Source organism: Microcaecilia unicolor, chromosome 2 (genome assembly GCF_901765095.1).
Source record: "Microcaecilia unicolor chromosome 2, aMicUni1.1, whole genome shotgun sequence".
NCBI classification, from domain to species: Eukaryota; Metazoa; Chordata; class Amphibia; order Gymnophiona; family Siphonopidae; genus Microcaecilia; species Microcaecilia unicolor.
The window spans coordinates 178,227,923-178,248,817 of record NC_044032.1 but is presented as its reverse complement, the minus strand read 5'-3'; the positions used below and the strand labels follow the sequence as shown (position 1 = coordinate 178,248,817).

At 42.8% G+C, this 20,895-nt stretch overlaps 1 protein-coding gene across 3 annotated transcripts in view; it reads right to left on the bottom strand.

Annotated features, from left to right (window-relative positions):
- Positions 1–20,895, bottom strand: part of DMXL1 (Dmx like 1) — a 522,326-nt gene that overhangs the window by 202,241 nt on the left and 299,190 nt on the right. For all 3 annotated transcript variants that reach the window (XM_030193519.1, XM_030193517.1, XM_030193518.1), the window contains exon 19: positions 15,556–15,666. In XM_030193519.1, the coding sequence (XP_030049379.1) occupies positions 15,556–15,666 (111 nt within the window). The remainder of the gene's footprint in view (positions 1–15,555; positions 15,667–20,895) is intronic.

Here is a 20,895-nt window from a genome sequence, read left to right as displayed (position 1 = left end):
TTGGGCAGACTGGATGGGCCGTAAAGGTCTTTATCTGCCATCATTTACTATGTTTGAAATTTAAAAAAATAGCCAATGAGGCAAGATGTTCATCTTCAACATCGAGATACAGTTTCACTAAGATAGACAAATGCCTATCCAACACCTAAGTTTGAGTTGATCTCCTGTAATATCTTCAAGTAATTATATTGATAAAGATCCGTTAGTCTAATGGCTAACATTATGCCCAGATAACAAATAGCTTTACATGCTATAATTGGAAAAGATTGCCCCAAAAGTGCCTCATCAGCTACCAAAGTATTAATAACCAATATCTCTGACTTATCCATATTGACCCGGAAGCCGGCTACAACCCTGAATTCCAGTAATTCTGTCATTACTACAGGGATGGTTAACTCTGGATGACAAATATATAGGAGGACGTCATCAGCAAACAGCGTCAATTTATGTTCATGGCCCCTTCAACATCTGGACTGCCATGCACCAGAGCCGCAAGTGGCTCTATAAAGCAGATAAAGGAGAAAATGGACACCCCTGCCTTGTACCCTTCGCTATGGAAAAAGTATCAGAGTAACTACCACTGGCCCAGACCTATTCTGGGGTTCCATACATTGCTTGTACTTATTTTCAGAACACTGCACCCGAGCCCACCCTTTTTAGCACCACATTCTTGGCATCAATTGCTAAAAGTACTGCTTTATCAGGGGTACACAGGGACCCCAATCAGGTGTAAGGTGTGCCTCATTTCATTATCCACTTGGTGCCTCATAATTAATCCCAACTGGTCTATATGTATCGTACTATAATCCCCCCTCCCTTAAAATGGTCCAAATGGTAATCACCCCCTAGAATAACTTCTCCCTTAACACCCCCCCACCACCACCACCAAGTACACTGTAAATCTTCATAAAATTTTGCCTGTCCCAAGCTCCTGGCATACATATTAATGAAGGTGACCATCTTACCCTCACAATCCTTGAACAGTTAAACACCATCCTTCCTGATCTCTACTCTGACTTTCAATTTCAAAAACAAAGCTCTTCCTAAAAAGAATCGCTATATCCCTGCTTTCTCTCTCCCCCCCCCCCCCAAATATCGATGAACCAGTATCTCCTCATAGTCCCTATGTTGACAGAATTCTCAACCAATGAGAATCCCATCATCTGAGATGGGTTTCACGTAAAAGACAATATCCCACTTGAGACTCCCCAACTCTCTGAAAACCCTACTCCTTTTACCTGCATTATTCAGACCATTTACATTCCAAGACCCAACTATAATAGCTCACCCTTTTTGGGATACATTATGCTCAATTCTACCTTGTTCCCTCTAAGTTGATGCAGAGTGGTTCCTCAACCCCAACCCACTCCCCTCTCCCCCTTCCACCAGTAACCTTCCCCCGTCCCCTCCCAAAAAATGATGCTGATCACTCCTCCCACAGATCAGTCTCCCAGTAAAGAAAATAATGCCACAATGGGAAGGCCAATACACCAAATCCTAACCTCCTCCCCTCCACCATACATATAAGAAATGTTAACACAAACAAATATAAACCTCTAGCAGGAAACAATACAACTTTTCTAAATTCTCAATGTATCCGGTAGATGGTCCATTGCACAGAAACCATTGCAGCATATTGGCCAACTCCAAAGGCCACCGCCATGACACAGGCTTAAACATTCTTGTGGCAAAACAATGTTCATGCAGTGTATTTCTCTTGTTTGACCTGCAGGTGGTGTTTGTTCTTTGTTTTAAAGCTGTTTAAGCATTGACAGGCAGATGATCAAAGCCCCGCGCTGTTCCAAAGAGCGCTCTAAAAATAGTGCTGGAAAAGCGCGGGGCTTTACCGCATGGATGATCAGAGATAATGCATGCAAATTTAAGCAGTGCAATTATCTCTGATCATAGGGTAGAAGTGCGGGCGAATTGTGCCGAGCATGCGCTCAGCACTATCCGCCCGCACTTGTTTGAGAGGTCTGGGCTGTCAAAAGCCCAAACCTGTCAAACACAGGGGCTGGAGGTCCATGGGACCACCAGGCCCTGACTACCCCTGCCCCGAGCAAGGCAAAATGGGGGCTGGAGGTCCGGTGGGCCTCCGGTCCCCCCAGACAATCCCACCCCCCCCCCCCCCAGGTTCAGGGAGGTCTGGAGATCCGGTGGGTCTCCAGCCCCCCCCAACCCCTGAAAATGGTCCCTGGTGGTCAAGTGGCTGCCGCTGCCCCCCCCCCCCCCGACGACAGGGGGCTGGCAGTCCGCTGGACCGCCACCCCCCCACCCTACCCCCAGCATTGGCAAGGGTTCACTCTGCCATCTGATCCGACGCCCACCCTCCCTCTCTGCCTACCCGCCCGCCCCCTACCTTGGTTGGAGGAGGGATGCAGCGTGCCTCCCTCCTCTTCCTTCGACGCCGCAAAATGGTGGCACCCAGCCCTGCCCAGTGCATCCTGGGATGCGCTGGGCGGGGCTACATACCATATAAGGGATTTTCTCCAACCAAGGTAGGGGGTCGGGCACCGGGCAGGCAGAGAGGGAGGGTGGGTGTCAGATCGGATGGCAGAGTGGACCCTTGCCAATGCTGGGGGTTGGGTTGGCAGCGGCAGCGGCCACTGGACCACCAGGGACCATTTTGGGGGGTTTGGGGGGACTGGAGACCCACCGGATCCCCAGCCCTCCCTGAACCTGGGGGGGGGGTGGGATTGTCGGGAGGGACCGAAGGTTCACGGGACCTCCAGTCCCGTCGCTGGGTGGGTGGTTTGCGTCGTTGGGGGGAATGGGGGCCTGCCAGCGTGCAAATGCATGCTGGACAGGGCTCACCATTCCTCCCCAATGATCTGCAAACCCTAACGCCAGCTCGGAGCTGACACAGGGTTTGACGTGCCCAGCGACCCAATCTTTGGCGCGCTGGTCGCTGATCATTGGGGATGAATGTGTTAAGCCCCGTTTAGCATGCATTTGCATGCTACTTGCGGTAAGAGACCTCAAGCGTGTTGTTTCACGCACTCGAGGGCTCTGATCATGCGGGGTTAGCAAACGCTGATGCTAGTATGGCGCTAACAGCATCTAGCGCTGGCGTTTGCTTTTGATCATGAGGGTACAAGAGAAAATAACCTGCAGTGCCATTGGCCACTTTCAAAGTTGATGCCCTGGGCTCTGATTGGCCCTGGAGTTCAAAATCCAGCCAGGAGGTACTGGATTCTCCCCAGTCTCAGATAGGGAGTGCAGAGGGTAACCATCTTTGCCCTGAGGCCCTGTTCAAGAGCTGTGAGCGGTTATTTTCCTGAAACTCTTCAGGTAATGAGAGTGTTTAGGTAGTTTTAAAATTTATCCTTATTCAGTTACCTGTCGTTGCTTGCTTTTTTTCCACCTGTTTTATATCGTCCACTGTTCTATTTCTGTGATAATAAGCCCATTAGTTTATTAGCTCTGATATCTTAGACTGACTAAGAATCCTGGTGGTTTGTCTTTTGGGTCTGTGAGTGCTTTCTAGGAACCGTGGGACCCCTGGGAGTGTGGCCCCAGTGTCCTTAGAAATCACCGGGGAATTTTAAAGAAGATGCGGCAGAAGGAGAGTCAGTGCCGGCAGCGGGTAGGAAAGACTGGGAATCTTTCCTGCCCCGAAGAATCCACTAGACCACCAGGGATGCTGCCTTCAGGTATGCGCTGGGAGTGGTACCCTTCGGCTCTGGGGATCGGGGAGGAGGTCTGTAATAGGTAGGTGAGGTGGGGTGGGGAGGGGAAAATACTGTTAAAAAAAGTTAAATCTTTAAAAATGCCGCCGTCATGTGCACAGTGATGTACACAGAGGAAGTATAATAAGGGAATAACTTTTCATAGGTAGAGTAGTAATTTGTTATAAATTGTAATCAGTGTGTCATTTGGAGGGGCTGGGTATAGGGACACCTAACCATGTTATTGATGCAGAGATTTTTTTTTCTCTCCTGGTAAAGGGCTTCTAAAACAGACATCATGTTATGGGATTCAGGTGCTCAACGTTCAGAGTTTCTATCTATTTATTTACTTAATTATGGCATTTTATCCCACATGAATTAATTGGAGCCTTGGAGCATTTAAAAAAATGTTTTTTTTCCCCAGAGTAATGCATTGCCCCCCCCCCCCCCCAGGCTCTGTCCCCATGTATAGCCAGCTCTGCAATTTGGGGGGGGGTGGGGGGGGGCGCAGAGGTGGACCGGGGAGAGAGCCTGTTAAAAATTTACCAGCACACCACTTCTAATGGTTAGTATAGTGGGTTGCAGACCTGGAGAACTGGGTTTGATTCCTGCCACTGCCTGGTTGGCAGTGAGTTGAGATCCTGGGAAACCAGGTTCAATTCCCACTGCAACTCCCTGTGACCCCAGGCAAGTGACTTAACCCCCTGCTGCTCCAGGTACAACAGTAGTACAATCTATTACCTAGACTGTGAGCCCAAGAGGGGACAGACCCAAGACCTGTAAAGTGATGCGGCAAACCGCTTAGATCTAAGCAGTATATAAATACTCAAATGAATGTATGAATGAAAAAATATATATTGCAAATAAAATTCACTTTAGAAAATACAGAAACCAATCAAAAACTATATCAAATAAAAAAGTCAAAGATGATAAACCCTGCATTATCTTGCAGCACATGTATTTTTGAGTTGAATCCACAATTTTGAAATCCCTATTCAGAACATTTAGGGTTTTATAATTGTAATTTAAATGATTAGATGCCGTCTACATATTTATTTTGTCCAAATCATAAAATGTGACTGGTAGGTTAAACATATGGACCTTTCTAGACAGTTCTTAAGGGTGAACACCATAGGCCCTGTTTACTAAGCCGCACTATAGATGAGCTAGTGGTTTTAGCATGAGCTAAAAATTAGCGTGCGCTAATGCTAGAGACACCCATATATTCCTATGGGTGTCTTTAGTGTTAGCGTGCACTAAAAACGCTAGCGCATCTTAGTAAATAGGGCCCTAAGGTTGGCTGATTCGCTGCAACACTCCTGTGTCTGTTTTAAAGGAGCTGTTAAGTCATTGTGATTATACTCAACTATAGGTTTTATACTGACTAAAATTTTATTTCCTGTTTTCATAAGTAGCTTTAATGACTGTTTCCATTGTTTTGTTTTTTCAGTTTTTGCCAAATTGGTGATAACAGTCCAAATACAGCATTTGGATATGTTTTAAACCTTTATTTGCATTCTCACTAACAATTTTCTATATGTTGCACATATTAAATTTTTATATATGTTCATTATGTTTTTTATTTATGATGCTTATGAATATAGTTTTAACTCAAACATGGTTTTAATTGACTATATATATTTTCATTTTATTTAGATGTGTTTGCAATTTTATTTACACACGTTTGTTTTTTTTACTAACATGTTTTGTTAATTCTAACAATTCTTATGCCCCTATCAGTGGCGTAGCCAGAAGACAATTTTTGGGTGGGCCAACAGGATGGATGTGTGGGCACTAGAGAAACACCTGCCACCTGATACACCCATGCCCTGCCCACACCCATGCCGCACACCAACCCACTCCCAATAACTTTAATGGAGTAGCAGTGCTGGCCTCAGTGGCTGCAGGTCACATTGAGAACTAGGCGAAATACAAGAAGTTGCACTCTTCGTCCTCCAACACACATATGCTTCCCCCAAATATGCCCTATTACAGTGGGGCCCTAAAATATCAATACATCAAGAAAACTGAACAAGCCAAAGTACTATAGACTACTACATAGAACATTGATGCTAACAGAATACTTTGGTCACACACACAGAACACAAATGCCAATTACAGAATAAGTGGCCACAAACCATAAACAAATTAAACTGAAATCCCAAGAGGCCAGAACTTGCATGTAGCACAGCACAGAGAAATACAAAGAGATGCATTTTCTCCTATACTGTGCAAAATATAATGACAGCACATTGAAGAGATGGTGTTAGGGGAGTACAACTAGAGCAACTGCGTTTTGCCCCTTAGCCAGAGAGAACCCCAGGCCAGCCGAAAGCTGAAGAAGGTGCAGCCTGTTAGTAAGCTTTGGGGTCCCCTCCCAAATTTCTGCCTTGGACTCCAGCCATATCTAACACCAGCTCTAGCAGGATGTACATTTCAAATCTTCCTCCATGTTCAGTATCTCCCTTTCTCTGTGTCCCTGTATTTTTTCCCTGTCCAGCTTCTCCCCTCTCTTTGTCCCCAGTGCCAATGTATCTCTATTCTCTCTGACCCTACCCCATCCAGTTTCTTTCCCTCTCACTCCTTCCCCTTTCCACAATCTGGTTTGCTTGCTTGATTTCCTGCCTGCCTGCCTGCCTGCCTCCCCTCCCTTCCTCACTCCCACTGTAGGTTTAGTATTTGATCCCCTTTTCCTTCATCTCCATGGTCTGGTATCTCTGTTTCCCTTCCCCCCTCCTTGTGCAGTTCTAGCAGTTCTCTCCCTTCCCTCCAGCTCCCCTCCTCCTCTTCCTCCCACAAGTCCAGCAGCCCTTTCTCCTCTTCCTCCCATGTCCAGCAGCTCTCTCCCTTCCTCCAGCCCCCTCTTGCTCCCACATCCACCAGCTCTCTCTCTTCCATCCAGATCCCCTCCTCCTCTTCCTCCCATGTCTAGCAGCTCTCTCCCTTCTCTCCAGCCCCCTCCTTCTCCCACATCTAGCAGCTCTCTCCCTTCCATCCAGATCCCCTCCTCCTCTTCCTCCCATGTCCAGCAGCTCTCTCCCTTCCATCCAGTCCCATCCTCTTCCTTCCTCCCATGCCCAGAAGCTCTCTTCCTTCCATTGTCGCCTCCTCCTCTTCCTCCCTTGTCCAGCAGCTCTCTCCCTTCCATCCAGATCCCCTCCTCCTTTTCCTCCCACCCTCAGCAGCTCTCTCACTTCCTTCCAATCCCCTTCCTCCCACAAGTCTGGCAGCATTACCCCTTCCTTCCAGCCCCCCTCCTCCCACCACAAGTCCAGCACTTCTGCCTTTCTCGAATCCAGCCTGCTCCAATCCAACATCCCTCGCTACCTTTCCTCCCGTGGATCCAGGTCTGGCTGTCTAGGAGCGTTGCCTGCCTCTTTCTGCTCCTCCCCACTGCTGCCTCAGTGCCTGCAGCTTTCTTTTTTGGGCCATCGCTGGCAGCGCTGCAATTCACACAGGCATTTTCCCCTGCCCTGTCCATCCGGCACTTTGATGCTCTTCCTGCTTATGATGGATGGATGGATGCAGTAGGGAGAAATGCCTGTGTGAATCGCATTGCTGCCAGAGACAGCCCAAAAAAGAAAGCTATAGGCACAGTGGCAGTGGCGGGGAGCAGCAGAAAGAGGCAGGCAACACTCCCGGACGGCAGGAACGGAGCTGCAGAAGAAAAAGCAGTTCGGGATGTTGGATTGGGGGTTAGGGTGGGCCTTGTGCAAAAGTGGGTGGGCCTGTGGCTATGCCACTGCCCCTGATGCATCCCATTTAAGGGTGAAACATGGCTGTATTGGGCACTGGTGTGTAATTTACCAGTGTGTTGAAGTGATGCAATAAAATATGCAATAGACTATACATATGGTCTGCTCTTACATCTTTGCATTTGCTTTTGAAGATCAGTTGCTTTGTTGTTTTCTTGGACTTTTTTTTTTTTTTTAATCCTTGGAGCCAGCAAGGAGCTCTTGAAACTGCTTCCATTTTTAGCAACAAACAGCACATATTATTTCAAGTATTACTAGTTGCAAGAATTCAAGATTCTCTGCAGCGCTAAGATTTCCTCTGGCTCCACAAAGTAAAACCCACAAAAATCAAGGCCTCAGATTATGGTGTGCTAATACAGCATTCTTTAGGGAATTCTACCCTATTTCCTAAAAAAAAAACTACATCTTTCAGAAACTGTTTAAATTAATTATGACCCACAGTGATTATATTCTGTTATTCTGACAAATGGAGTTTCACAAGTTCTTAGAACTTTCAAATATTATGCACATATAGTTAATGAGCTGCTATTTCCTGAACTGAGCCTGGAGCTCTGAAACACTTTCTTCCTTAGATGATCCAGTATCTCTGAATCGTTTCTAAGAAGTAGTGGAAAGATCTCTTTGTCCTCTTCACTCCTGCCTCAATAAGTAGTGATCAATAAGAAAGACAGACTTTGTTAAATCAGGTGCAAGCTAAACTTTAAACTTTATTTATAACTTAGCAATTGGATAGATTGGCACCAGATTTTGCTAAGCTCTTGTCTGTAGTTCTTATATTAGCATGCGGATGGATATGCTATTATTTCTTTAGGAGCCTTTATAAATTTCAATAGATTTATATTTAATCTGACCATGGTTGTTACTTTTTAAGTGAAAAGGACTTTGTTTTGCCATTGAACAATAAGTTAGAATAAGAGGAATCACATGATTTAGAAAAAATGAAACTTAACAGTATAAAAGTACAGAATGAGAAAGCCTAGCTGAGCAGCCTTATTGCTCAGCCTGTACATCTTGTTTGGCTGTGTGACAACAACTGCTCCAGAGGGACAATTCTTTTTGTAATGGCTTAGAGAAATACCAATAAAGATTTTATTTGGTTGCACCTTATCTGAGTCTAATTGTCTCTCTTATTCCAGCCAAGGAGTTTACCTGCGAGGGCTGAAGTGTCCTCCTCTCCTACGGGGCAAGGGACAGGGCTACAACATATTCTGGAAGAAGTCAGGATAGTAGGTGTCTTCATAAGGTGAAGTACTCCAAGACAGAGGACGGGAAGGGATCCAATAGGAGGCTTGTTCAGTGACCCTTATCTGATCTTGACAATGAACAACGGGATTGTTCCTATGTGTTATCTGGTAGGGACTTTCATGAACAGCATGAGCCCTCTAGGAAACCAGTAATCAGTGATCCTGTTGAACATTCAGTGTCTGGCTCAGAATACCAAAACAGTAATGACACTGCTGGGGGCCCCCTAATGACTGCAGATTTTATGTGCAGGTGAAATACACAGCAACACAGTAAATGACAGCAGACAGAGACCTGCATGGTCCTTCCAGTCTGCTCAATAAGGCGGCCAGAACCACAACTGCCACTCTGTGCACATTATAGTCACTCATGCATAAACATCAGGTGGCAATTTGCCATCATGCTAAACACATACAGGCAGTTAAATATGATGGAGTCTTGGGACAATATATGTTGTAACCAAAGTAATGCTAACAGTATTTAACGTGCTATTTAGGATGTATTTCCCTCCCCTCTTGAGTTGTACAGCACCCTCTGTATATCATAGAGGCCATGAAAAGGTGCAAACCATACATACTTCTAGTTTTTATTTTAATATTGCTGTTTTGCTTTTCTTGAGCTTGGAGCAGACTTGCAAGACCGCTATAAATGTGCTTTTTCTAAAAACTACCCTTCTAAAGCAGTGGAAATTTGTGGTTTGAGATTTGGCCTATGCTAACTTGTGATAAGTTGCTGGTCAGTAACTAAGAGCCAGAGACTCCTATGACTAAGGACACCTGCAGTATCCAGATAAACAATCAAAAGGAGAAGTAAGTGGTGTGAGTAGAATTGTAGCCTTAGCAAGAGGGTGGGGGCAGTAATATGATAACTTTAACCATTATCTAATGAAAATTTATGCTTATGTGCATGACAGGCCCTGTCAAGGTAATGAAGGAATACATGATAGAAGTTGGAAGATGATAGAATATGCTGCAACAGGACTCATTTATTTATTTGTTACATTTGTATCCCACATTTCCCCACCTATTTGTAGGCTCAATGTGGCTTACATAGTACCAGAGAGGCCTTTGCAGACTCCGGTGTGAACAAATACAGGGTGATGTTGTGGTAAGATCAAGTTCACATTGCGGAATCGGAGATCCGAAGAGTTGTGTTATGTCCATTACGTGCTTTAGTTTGGTTGTGTTGCAGAGATTAGACATTTAAGTTGGATCGGTAGGGTATGCCTTTTTAAACAGGTTGGTTTTTAGCAATTTCCGGAAGTTTAGGTGGTCGTACGCCATTTTCAAGGTTTTTGGTAATGCGTTCCACAGTTGTGTGCTTATGTAGGAAAAACTAGATGCGTAAGTTGTTTTGTATTTAAGTCCTTTGTAGCTTGGGTAGTGCAGATTTAAATAAGATCGTGTTGATTCGGATGTATTTCTAATTGGTAAGTCGATCAAGTCTGTCATGTAACTCGGGGCTTCTCCATAGATAATTTTATGAACCAGGGTGCAGATTTTGAAGGCAATGCATTCTTTGATTGGGAGCCAGTGTAGTTTTTCGCGGAGGGGTTTTGCACTTTCAAATCGCGTTTTACCAAATATAAGCCTAGCTGCTGTGCTTTGAGCGGTCTGAAGTTTCTTTAAGGTTTGTTCTTTACATCTTGCATAAATTCCATTGCAGTAATCTAAGTGGCTTAGTATCATTGACTGTATCAGGTTGCGAAATGTTTCCCTCGGGAAGAATTGCTTCACGCGTTTGAGTTTCCACATTGAGTGGAACATTTTCTTTGTTGTGGATGCCACTTGGCTCTGTGTTAACTTACGGTCCCATTGTAACGCCGAGGATTTTCAAGCTGTCTGAGATAGGAAGGGTGTGATCTGGGATGTTGATACTTGTGGGGATGTCTGCACTGTGTTGGGATGAGAGGATGAGACAATGAGTTTTTTCTTTATTGAGTTTTAGTTGAAATGCATTTGCCCATGAATCCATGATGTTCAGGCCGAGCTTGATTTCGTTGGTGATTTCTGTCAGCTTGGTTTTGTAAGGAATGTATATTGTGACATCATCTGCATATAAGAAAGGGTTAAGGCCATGGTTGGATAAGGACTTGGCAAGTCATAAACAGAAATAGAATATCCTGGAAAGATGCATATTCATTAGGTAGGAAGGATAATTATAATTAAGATAATGAAGAAAGGAAGAAAAAGTATTTAAGAGGAAACAGAATTGAGGATGGGGAGCCTCAATGTGTCTACATTAGAAGGTGGACCTACTGACAGTTCCCAGGGAAAACTCTTGTTTTTATTTCCTACATATTATACTGTATTGAGAGTTTATTTGTTGATATTTCAATAATTACTGATTGGCTTCTGTGACAATTTGAATAAACATTTATTATGTCTAATACACATTTAGTAGCCAGAGTTTTTCTTGCCTGGGGTTCTGCCTGGGGGACAAGGGTCCACCCTCCAGGAGACCCCCAGAAGGTTACTCCTGTCTCAGAGGCAGTGATAGGAATACACCTCACTCACAGTATATGATAGTGATATACAACACTGAAGTTGCCAAACCTTCATATGTCTTTTGCAGGGCTGGTGTTAGATATGCTGTGACCCAGGGAAGAAATTAAGGAGAGGGCCATCAATCCCCTTCTCTTCCCCCTCCCTTGATTTCACTACCCATCATTACTACCACACACAACACAACCATAAATGACTTCTTCACATATAAAACATAGACAGACCTTCACCAAATACAGAACAAGGGATCAAAGATTAGAAATATGAACACCATAACGGAACTGGGAACCCCCAAAAAGTTAAACTCTGCAAGAACTGCAACACTGGAGAAATAAAAATAAAAATGCACTTCATCTTCTACTGAACACACTCAGTGGCATAACCGCGATGGGGGGGGGGGGGGGGGGGGGGGGGGGGGGAAAGAGGACTTAGAACCACCCCCAAGTTAACATCTCTCTTGCTGTGGCTGGTGGCGCTCCCCAACCCTCACCAGCTGATGATCACCTCCTTTCCCCTCCTCAGGTCCAGTGACCAGAACTCTCCAAGCTCTGTAGCTAGTAGCAGTATTTCAGAGCTTCTGCTAACCCCCCTCCCACCTGTTCATATTTCACACATCCATGAAATCTGAACATGCGTGGAGGTAGGATGGGGTGGGGTGGGGGGAGGCAGTGGCAATTCGGGGATACTGCCACCAACTGCAGAGCTTGGAGAGTTTTGGCTGCCAGACTGGAAGAGGAGGTTTCAGTTGAGATCTCTGGCAACTCAAGTATTTATATTTTGCATTCTGGTGAGGAGAAAATCTAGTGCCCGCCCATTTTGGGCTCAAGCCCCCTCCCTCCCCCAAATCAGCCATCTGGTATGCCACAGAGTACAATACAAGAACCATCTGTGATGCACATATCCCATAGTTAACATATTCCACTTAATAAATTCAAAATAAAACACTTTTTCTACCTTTGTTGTCTGGACATTTTGTTTTTCCATCAGCTTGTTCCCAGATTCTCTTTTTCTGCTTTCTTGTCTATCCTCTGCTAATTCTCTTTCCAGTGTCTGCTGTCCATTTTTATTTTCTCCCCTCTTGTTCCATTCCCTCACTATACATGATCTGTCTCTAACATATTGATTTTTCCCTTTCAGCTATTTCTTCCCTTTTTTTTCCCGTTTCTGCCTCTGTCCACTCAAATTTCACTCTCTAGCTCACCCTTCTTTTTAATTTTCAGCTACCTAATGATTTTCCATCTCCTCTCAGTCCCGAGCTCTTCCATTTCCCATCTCACTCCTTCCCCAGCCTTCTATTTCCTTCTATCTACTCCTTATTACCACATTTCTATCTCTGTACTGAGTACTCACCTCTCACTCATCTTCTTGCCACCTCCCTTTGACTTCTACCACGTGGTTCCACCATTTCCAGAATCTTCTCTCCCTCTCTCCAGTCTTGTAGCCCACTCCAATCTCACTGCCTAATATCTCCCTGTCCCTTTCCCTCCACCCCCTAGCATCTTTCTCTTCCATCTCTCCCCCCCCCCATGGGTCCATCACTCCTCCTCTCTCTCTGTATCCCATGGTCCAACATTACTCTCTTTCTCTTTTCTGTTCTTTTTCCCTTCTTCCTTGATGTAGCAACTCTTTACTCCCTCAATCCCATTGTTCAACATCTATCCCTTCCTTCCATCCCCAGACTCAACATTTCTCCCTCTCTCTTCCCTCCCTCCCATCCCCAGTTCCAGCTTCTTTCTCTTTCTTCCAGAATGCCTTGCAACTCAGCAGAGCAGGAGCAATTAAAACATACTGCCTTAGGCAAAATATGGCCTTCTCGGCACTCCTCCTCTGCCACCATGGCCCGCCCAAGTGGAAACAAGAAGATCTGCCAGGTCTTCCAGTCTCTTCTTATACGTCTTTTGACACAAACCCTGTACCATTTTTCTCATCTTCCTCTTAACCACCTCTGGCCTTCTTATATCCTTGCACATCTCTGAAAGCTAAGTCATTCTGAATTATATTATTTTGGATTTTGCTCTTGGCAAGTTTAACATCTTATACAATCTCCTCTTCATTCAGCTTCCTACACTACTTCCTTTCACTCAAGATTCCCAGAGAGTTTCATATCAAGGTACAAATCTCTCAAACAGCAAAGGAAAAGGAAAAAAGAAAAAAAAACTCTGTTCCTTCACTGGTTTGGGAAGTTTGGTACCTGAATCTGCTTGATTGTCTTCTGACTTTAAACCATTTTTTCTTTTGCCTTTCTTTCCATAGGAAAAAAACTTTAAGAAAACTGAGTTAGTTGAAACTGTCTAGCTCTGTTGTTCCAGCCTGATTGTTATTCCAAAGAGCTTGAGGTTTTGAAAATCCTGTATTTTCTGCTCTTAAAGTGAAGTGAGATTTAAAGATAAAGGCTACCACTGCACCTTGATTAGTTGTGTTCAACCTGTATCTAGAAGGAAGGGGCCATTTCCTGGGGTGCTTAAAGTACAAGTACTGTTTACAATGCAATGTCACAAAGATATTTTTCTGTACTGAAAGGTATATTATAAGCAATTCTTTGAAAAGTCTTCAAGATTTTTATCATTATAGCTAGTAGCTGCATTCTGGGAATTATTATTATTATTTTTTTTAAAGCTGTGGAGAATCATCTGGTCCACAACAAAACAGGTGGAGGTACTGCTTGCATTTAAGCTATTTTCTGCTTCCAGAATGGCGCTGATGTGTGCACAGATTTCTTTTGCACAGCTCTGTATCTGCATTTTGACATTTATATGCTTCAAGTGCTGAGCTTCAGTTTTGGTGCAAAGACCTTGGCACGCTTGTGCTTTAGTGAAATGCTGGTGAAAGGAATCATTTTGACACCGATGCTCCATCTTCTTATACTTCTTAGAACTGCTAATTTGGCATTGTTGAGCATCTAAATCTTGGTTTATGCATTACATCAACCTTTCAGCACAAGACAAACGCTATTTCCTGATTTACAATGTCACAATACTTTAAGTTTACCACACTAGATTCAATGGTCTTTTTAGCATTTAGCCTTTGCTTGGGTCTTTTTAGCATTTAGCCTTTGCTTGGGCCTTCTCACAAACAGACTTCTGGGGGATCTATGTGCTATAGATGGGATTAAGATTTAACATGGATTTTTTAAAAAAGAGGGACTTTCTTCCTACTGTCTCTGTATTTGATGCTAGGAACTCTGTCTGTGCCTCTGGCTCCTTCTAGCTCTTGGTGATATCCTGCCAAAATTGTAGAGGCTTTATATGTCATTGATAGGCACCTGGCAGGGAACATATACTATCTGTCCGTCACAGTCCCATTTTCCTGTCATAGGTCAGGCACTTGTTTAAATTCATTTTCTCTGCCAACATTGCTAAGAGAGCTTCAGCCAAAATCAAGTCAAAATATTACTAAAGATAATGGGAATTGATTTAGATCCAATTCTTACAATGGAAGCAGGAGGTAAATTTCCTAGTAAGCAAGACTTTCTGGAAATTGCGACAATTACAACATATTTGATCCTCATTTCACTTGAAACCAAGGCCTGTGTCAAAATTTTAAATTGTTCTAATACATTTAGATTATTGCAGTAATCTTTATATTGGAATTTCATTAAAGTTGTAACACAAATTAAAATTAATTCAAAATATGGCAGCGAGGCTATGTATAGGGTAAAAACATTATATCAAAATTTACATTTGTTACCCATAGCTTTCAGAACACTTAGAATCAGTTGTTTTGTAGATACAATTTTCAAAGGATAAGCTCTATTTTATATGTTTCATTTAAGTCCCTTGCCATGAATTAGGCATTTCCTAAGACTGCAAAACAATATGAGCTTGCATTTCACAGACAGCCAAGAGATTAGATATAAGTCTTCATTAGTGTCTTTTTTTCCTACAAAGCTGTCTTAATATGGAATAATTTACCTTATTCACTGAGAACTCAGCATGATTATTATATGATCGGTCATAATTTTAAGACTTATTTGTTTTTATGATTTTTAGATGGAGGCAAGAACTGGAGTACTAGTGCAGGGGAAGTCATGCATGGGAATACCTGTATATGATCAGAATCTTTACAGCTAAATCTCAACTCTGGAACAGCTACTCCATTTTGATGCCATCAATGTCCTCCACCTGTATGGATGAATCATTCTGGTGTCACAGAACACATCCTACTATGGACAAATCTTCTGTAGTGGTTCACATTTTTTGTTGTTTGTTTTGCTTTGATTTTTTTGGGGCTTTTGTTTTCTTTTTTTTTTAACTTGAAACTTTATTAGTTTTTAAACAGGTGTTACACTTTTAAAGGAAACATGAAAGCTAATAAGGCAAGAGTCATTTGTTTCAATAGCAGATGTCAATATTTAAAATATCTTGCAGTCATTGCTAAATACATTACCTTGGTGAAGAAGCTGTGCTCGTTGAATGGGAGGAAGGGAGGTTGTGAGAAATGTATGAAGCCTAACAGCCAAAAAGAATTTCAAACCACATTCATCAAGAGTCTCTCCACCTGTGTACAGAACAAATTATATGCCATTTGTTTTTGTCTGAAACTACAAAAAACATGAGTAAACATTTGTCTAACAAATAGAAAGGGAAATATATACATTGGCAATTTAGGTGGCAAAATTATTATTTGGTTTAACAGAAAAGTCAAGTCTATGCATTAAAAAGTGTAGGTTATTGAACTGAAGTGTAAAGAATATAATGGACTGTTTCTCTCATGTAATGTTTGAACTTATTTAAAATAACTTGGGGTTTCTTTAGGTTAGATGCTAACGCGTGCCTAACACAGGAACAATGGCCTAATGCAGGACACACTAAAGTGTTCTGTTTAGCTTTGCCATCTATGAACACTAAGCAAGAGGCATTTATTTTTTTGTATTTTTGGAGGAGACGAATCAAGGGTAGAGAATGGGTATGGATGCGCTAATCTGCTACCAAGCTAATATTACCACCACACTAACTGGTTAGTGCATCCATAATATGGAAGCCTTTAGCGTCTCAAAGAGGAAGCAGTACGTGCTCCCACATTAAATCCTTAAATGGCCAAGCACTAATGCCAAAAATAGCGTAATTCGCATTAAAAATGACCCGACACGGCCGTGTTTCGGCCCAAAGGCCTGCCTCAGGGGTCTTTGTAACCTAAGTAGAACAATAAAACAAATGGAGGATTTTGTTACAAATATATCATAGACATGGAGGGGCATAATCGAACAGAAACGCCTATCTCCATGGGCGTTTATCTCCGAGAACGGGTCCGTGAAGGGGCGGGGCGGATCGTATTTTTTAAAAGAAAAGACGCCCATGTTTATTCATCAAGGTGTGAGCTGGGCGTTTTTGCTTTTCAGCGATAATGGAAAATGAAATCGCCCAGCTCAAAAACGAATAAATCCAAGACATTTATTCGTGGGAGGGGCCAGGATTCATAGTGCACTGGTCCCCCTCACATGCCAGGACACCAACCGGGCACCCTAGGGGGCACTTTTACAAAACCAAAAAAAACAGGTAAAAGAGCTCCCAGGTGCATAGCACCCTTCCCTTGGGTGTTGAGCCCCCCAAATCCCCCCCAAACCCACTGCCCACAAGTCTACACCATTACTATAGCCCTAAGAGGTGAAGGGGGGCACCTACATGTGGGTACAGTGGGTTTGGGGGGGTTGGACGACTAGTAGCATTAAGCAGCACAATTGTAACAGGTAGGGGGGGATGGGCCTGGGTCCACCTGCCTGACGTCCACTGCACCCCCTAACAACTGCTCCAGGGACCTGCATACTGCTGCTTGGGAGGAGGGTATGACATTTGAGGGTGAAAGTAAAAAGTTGTGAAACATCATTTGTTGTGGTGGGAGGGGGGTTAGTGACCACTGGGGGAGTCAGGGGAGGTCATCCCCGACTCCCTCTGGGGGTCATCTGGTCATTTAGGGCACTTTTGGGGGCCTTATTCGTGAAAAAAACAGGGTCCAGGAAAAGTGTCCTAAATTCTAGCTCAAAACTGTTCCATTATCGGCGAAGGGCGCCCATCTCTGTTCGCCCGATAACCACGCCCCAGTTCCGCCTTCACCACGCCTCCGACACGCCCCCGTCAACTTTGTCCGCACCCGCGACGGAGTGCAGTTGAAAGCGTCCAAAGTTCGGCTTTCGATTATACCGCTTTATTTGTTTTTGTGAGAAGAACGCCCATCTCCCGATTTAGGTCGGAACTTGGGCGTTATTCTCGTTCGATTATAAGCTGGATAATGTAATGGATGAAACAACGGACAATAGTTAAATGGATTATTAAAACACATGGATTATACTTTGAATAATACATCTGTATTAAAAATGAACATTATGTTTATATACAGATTATAACAGAATGAAAAATGTGTGTTATCTATGTAATTAAAAAATATAATTTAAAAAAATATATAGATTAATATATGTATATATGTATTTTTAAAATTTTTTTTTAAACTTCTCACATATATTTGACTTTTATTACCCAAAGTTATGTTTTTAGATTGAGTTATAGACAATTTTCCGTTTGTTTGTTAGTTCATTTATGCTATACATTTAGCTATTGTCCGTTGTTTCATCCATTACATTATGTCTATGATATATTTGTAACAAAATCCTTCATTTGTTTTATTGTTCTACTTAGGTTACAAAGACCCCTGAGGCAGGCCTTTGGGCCGAAACACGGCCGTGTCGGGTCATTTTTAATGCGAATTACGCTATTTTTTATGTGAATAAACAAAACTATTTGGTATCCTCATTCACTCTCCTCACTTTTTGTTTTATATCTCACGGTTTCGTGAGGGTTTTTACCTCCTTTTTGTTTTAGCAAGCACTAATGCCAACATTTATGTACGGTGAGAAAGTTATAATAGAAAAAAAAGCCAAATTTATAGCCATAATAGAAATGAACTTAGCTCGGGGGGAAGTTACATTAAGAATGTGCTAAGTCCATTTCTTAATATAGCTTAATAAAATGGCCCCTTGATTTTCAATATGAAATGTTCCATTTCAACTACTCCTCTATAAAAATATCATCTGAGGGTTGATTCATCCCTATTTGAGATCATAAAAAGAAAAATGCATTTTCAAGGAAACTGGGAGGATTAAAAAAAATTCTTCACTGGTTAAGCAGAGGCTGTAAAGTGAATGATCTGAAGAATTGCATTATCTGGCTAGTGAAATATGAGAGCTTCCAACAAACAACTAATATAGCAGAATAAAAGTGAGTGCTGTCAAAGATGCATATTAGTTCACCAACAAATAAAACATTCCCATCTCTTAAAGTATGCATCCATAAAGTTATTCTAGGTACTTCTTTCTGATTATATATATATATATATATATATATATATATAGTGCACGTCGGATAAGCGCACGCTTTGTTTAACTGCATGCTGTACTTCGGTCCCGTTTTTGGTGCCATCAATTTCTATGGGGACAAACTTCGGTTTAGCTCACCACTGATAAGTGCAAGATTCGCTTACATGCATGGTTTAAGACTGCTCCTCTGCAGGGAAGACTCCGCATAAGCGTGCATGGAATATGGAAGCCGACTGGCGTGTGACAACCAACGAGATTTCAAATTTACCGCCCCTTTAGCTGCCACAGGCAGAATAAGCAAAAGAATGTTGTTAGAGTGCATACTGGTGTCATCGTCGTCGCAGTGGAACTGTAAGACTAACACTGGAAGAACGAATAGAAGTTCTTAAAAAATTAGAAAACAAACAAAGTAAAGCATCTATTGCTAAAGAATATGGTGTCAATCCCAGTCAAATTTCACGTGTCTTTGAAGCAGAAAGACCAGCTTCTGGAAGACTAGCAAAACAATACAAATCCACAAAGGAAACGAAAATGGGCGGAAAAAGCTGAGGAAGTAGAAGATGCTCTTCTTCAGTGGTTTTCTCGAGTCAGGAGCAGACAGTTTCCTGTCAGTGATCCACTGCTTATGGAGAAAGCTAACCAGCTAGCTGAAAGTCTTGGACAAACTGAATTCAAAGTCACTGTTGGATGGTTGGAAAGATGGAAGATGAAATTCAAGATGAGTTTGCACCTCGTGACATTTTCAATGCTGACAAAAATGGTCTCTACTGGCGAGCAATTCCTGATGGAACACTTGCATTCGAACATGCCAAAACTACTGGAGGTAAAACGTCGAAGGACCGACTGATGATCCGCCTTTGCTGCAATATGGATGGGAATGAGAAGTTGGAACCCCTCATCATTGGAAAGAGCAAACAGCACTGTTGCTTCAAGAAAGTTAAGTGACTTCCTGTGTCATACGAGGCTAACACAAATTCATGGATGACTGGGGAAATTTGGAAGCAGTGGCTAAAGAAGTTAGACACTAGAATGCGAGCACAAAAGCGTCAGGTTTTGTTGCTTTGTGATAATTGTGCTGCACACAGGGATGATGTCAGGCTGTCTAACGTCAAGGTGGACTTCCTGCCACCAAACACTACCTCTCTGATCCAACCTATGGATCAGGGCATAATAGCCAATTTCAAACAACATTATCGGGCTCTTGTGCTACGTTGTCTGATGAGCGTTATGGATGACCAGACTGGCAAGGATAAACGTGCTGTCGAACTGGCTCGTAGTCTATCACTATTGGATTCCCTACATATGCAGAAGGAAGCCTAGAATCATGTTACAGAGGCAACCATTGTGAACTGCTACAAGCAGGCAAGCTTTGTTAAGGATGTAGAGAGGGATGAAACAGATGCAGCTGTTGCAAACACGTCAGATGAACAGGCTATTGACATCCCAGCCGGTGTTAATGAAGAGGAGTTCCATCGCTACGTAGCTGTTGATTACTATCTATAAACAGCTGAAGACAGCACTGATGTGGAGATATGCGCCTACATGCAGGCAACAACGGCTGATGATGGAACAGATGATGAAATGAGCAGCGAGGCACATGCTGATGAAATTCAACAACCTCCTCCTGTCACTTTTGCAAAAGCGCTGGAGAGTCTCAACACCATGCGGGCCTATCTGGAGGCCACTGGATGTCAGTGTTATGACAGTTTTTACTGTTTGGCAGACGTAGTCTATGGAACTCACAGACCCAATAGTGTACAGAGGACTATAACTGATTACTTCAAGTAAGCCTAATGTCAGTTAACGGAGACTGTATACTGTACGTATAATAATAAAGGGAAAGGGAAATGGGACTTTATATACCACCTTTCTGTGGTATTTTGCAACTACATTCAAAGCGGTTTACATATATACAGGTACTTATTTTGTATAAACAGTACTGTACATACGTTTATCAGATGTCAAGCTTCTTTGGGTCACAACGGTTAAGTGCACGCCCTGGTTAACTGCATGCATTTCTTTGGTTCTAGACCCTTGCACTTAAGTGGATTGCACTATATATATATATTGCAACATATGTTGTTTTTGGTGCAACATATGAGGTCATGTTTTTTTATACACTTATGAATGTATCTGTAAGCACCAACCATTATTCTGCTATAATATCAGGCTAATTACAATATGCAAAATCCTCATTACACCCTTCAGAGATTAAAAGTCACTAGCAATACTAGGTGCCTATAAAAAAGGAGGCTGAAACTGCAGTGCACGTGCTGTGACATTGACAAAAAAAGCAAAAGGTAAATTATCAATATTTCAGTCACAACCTTATCTTATTTGAATACTAATAGTCTAAGTACTGAGTGAATGTATGGTCAGACACCACATGTATTAAGGCCTTGGGAGAAGAGCCAGGCTTT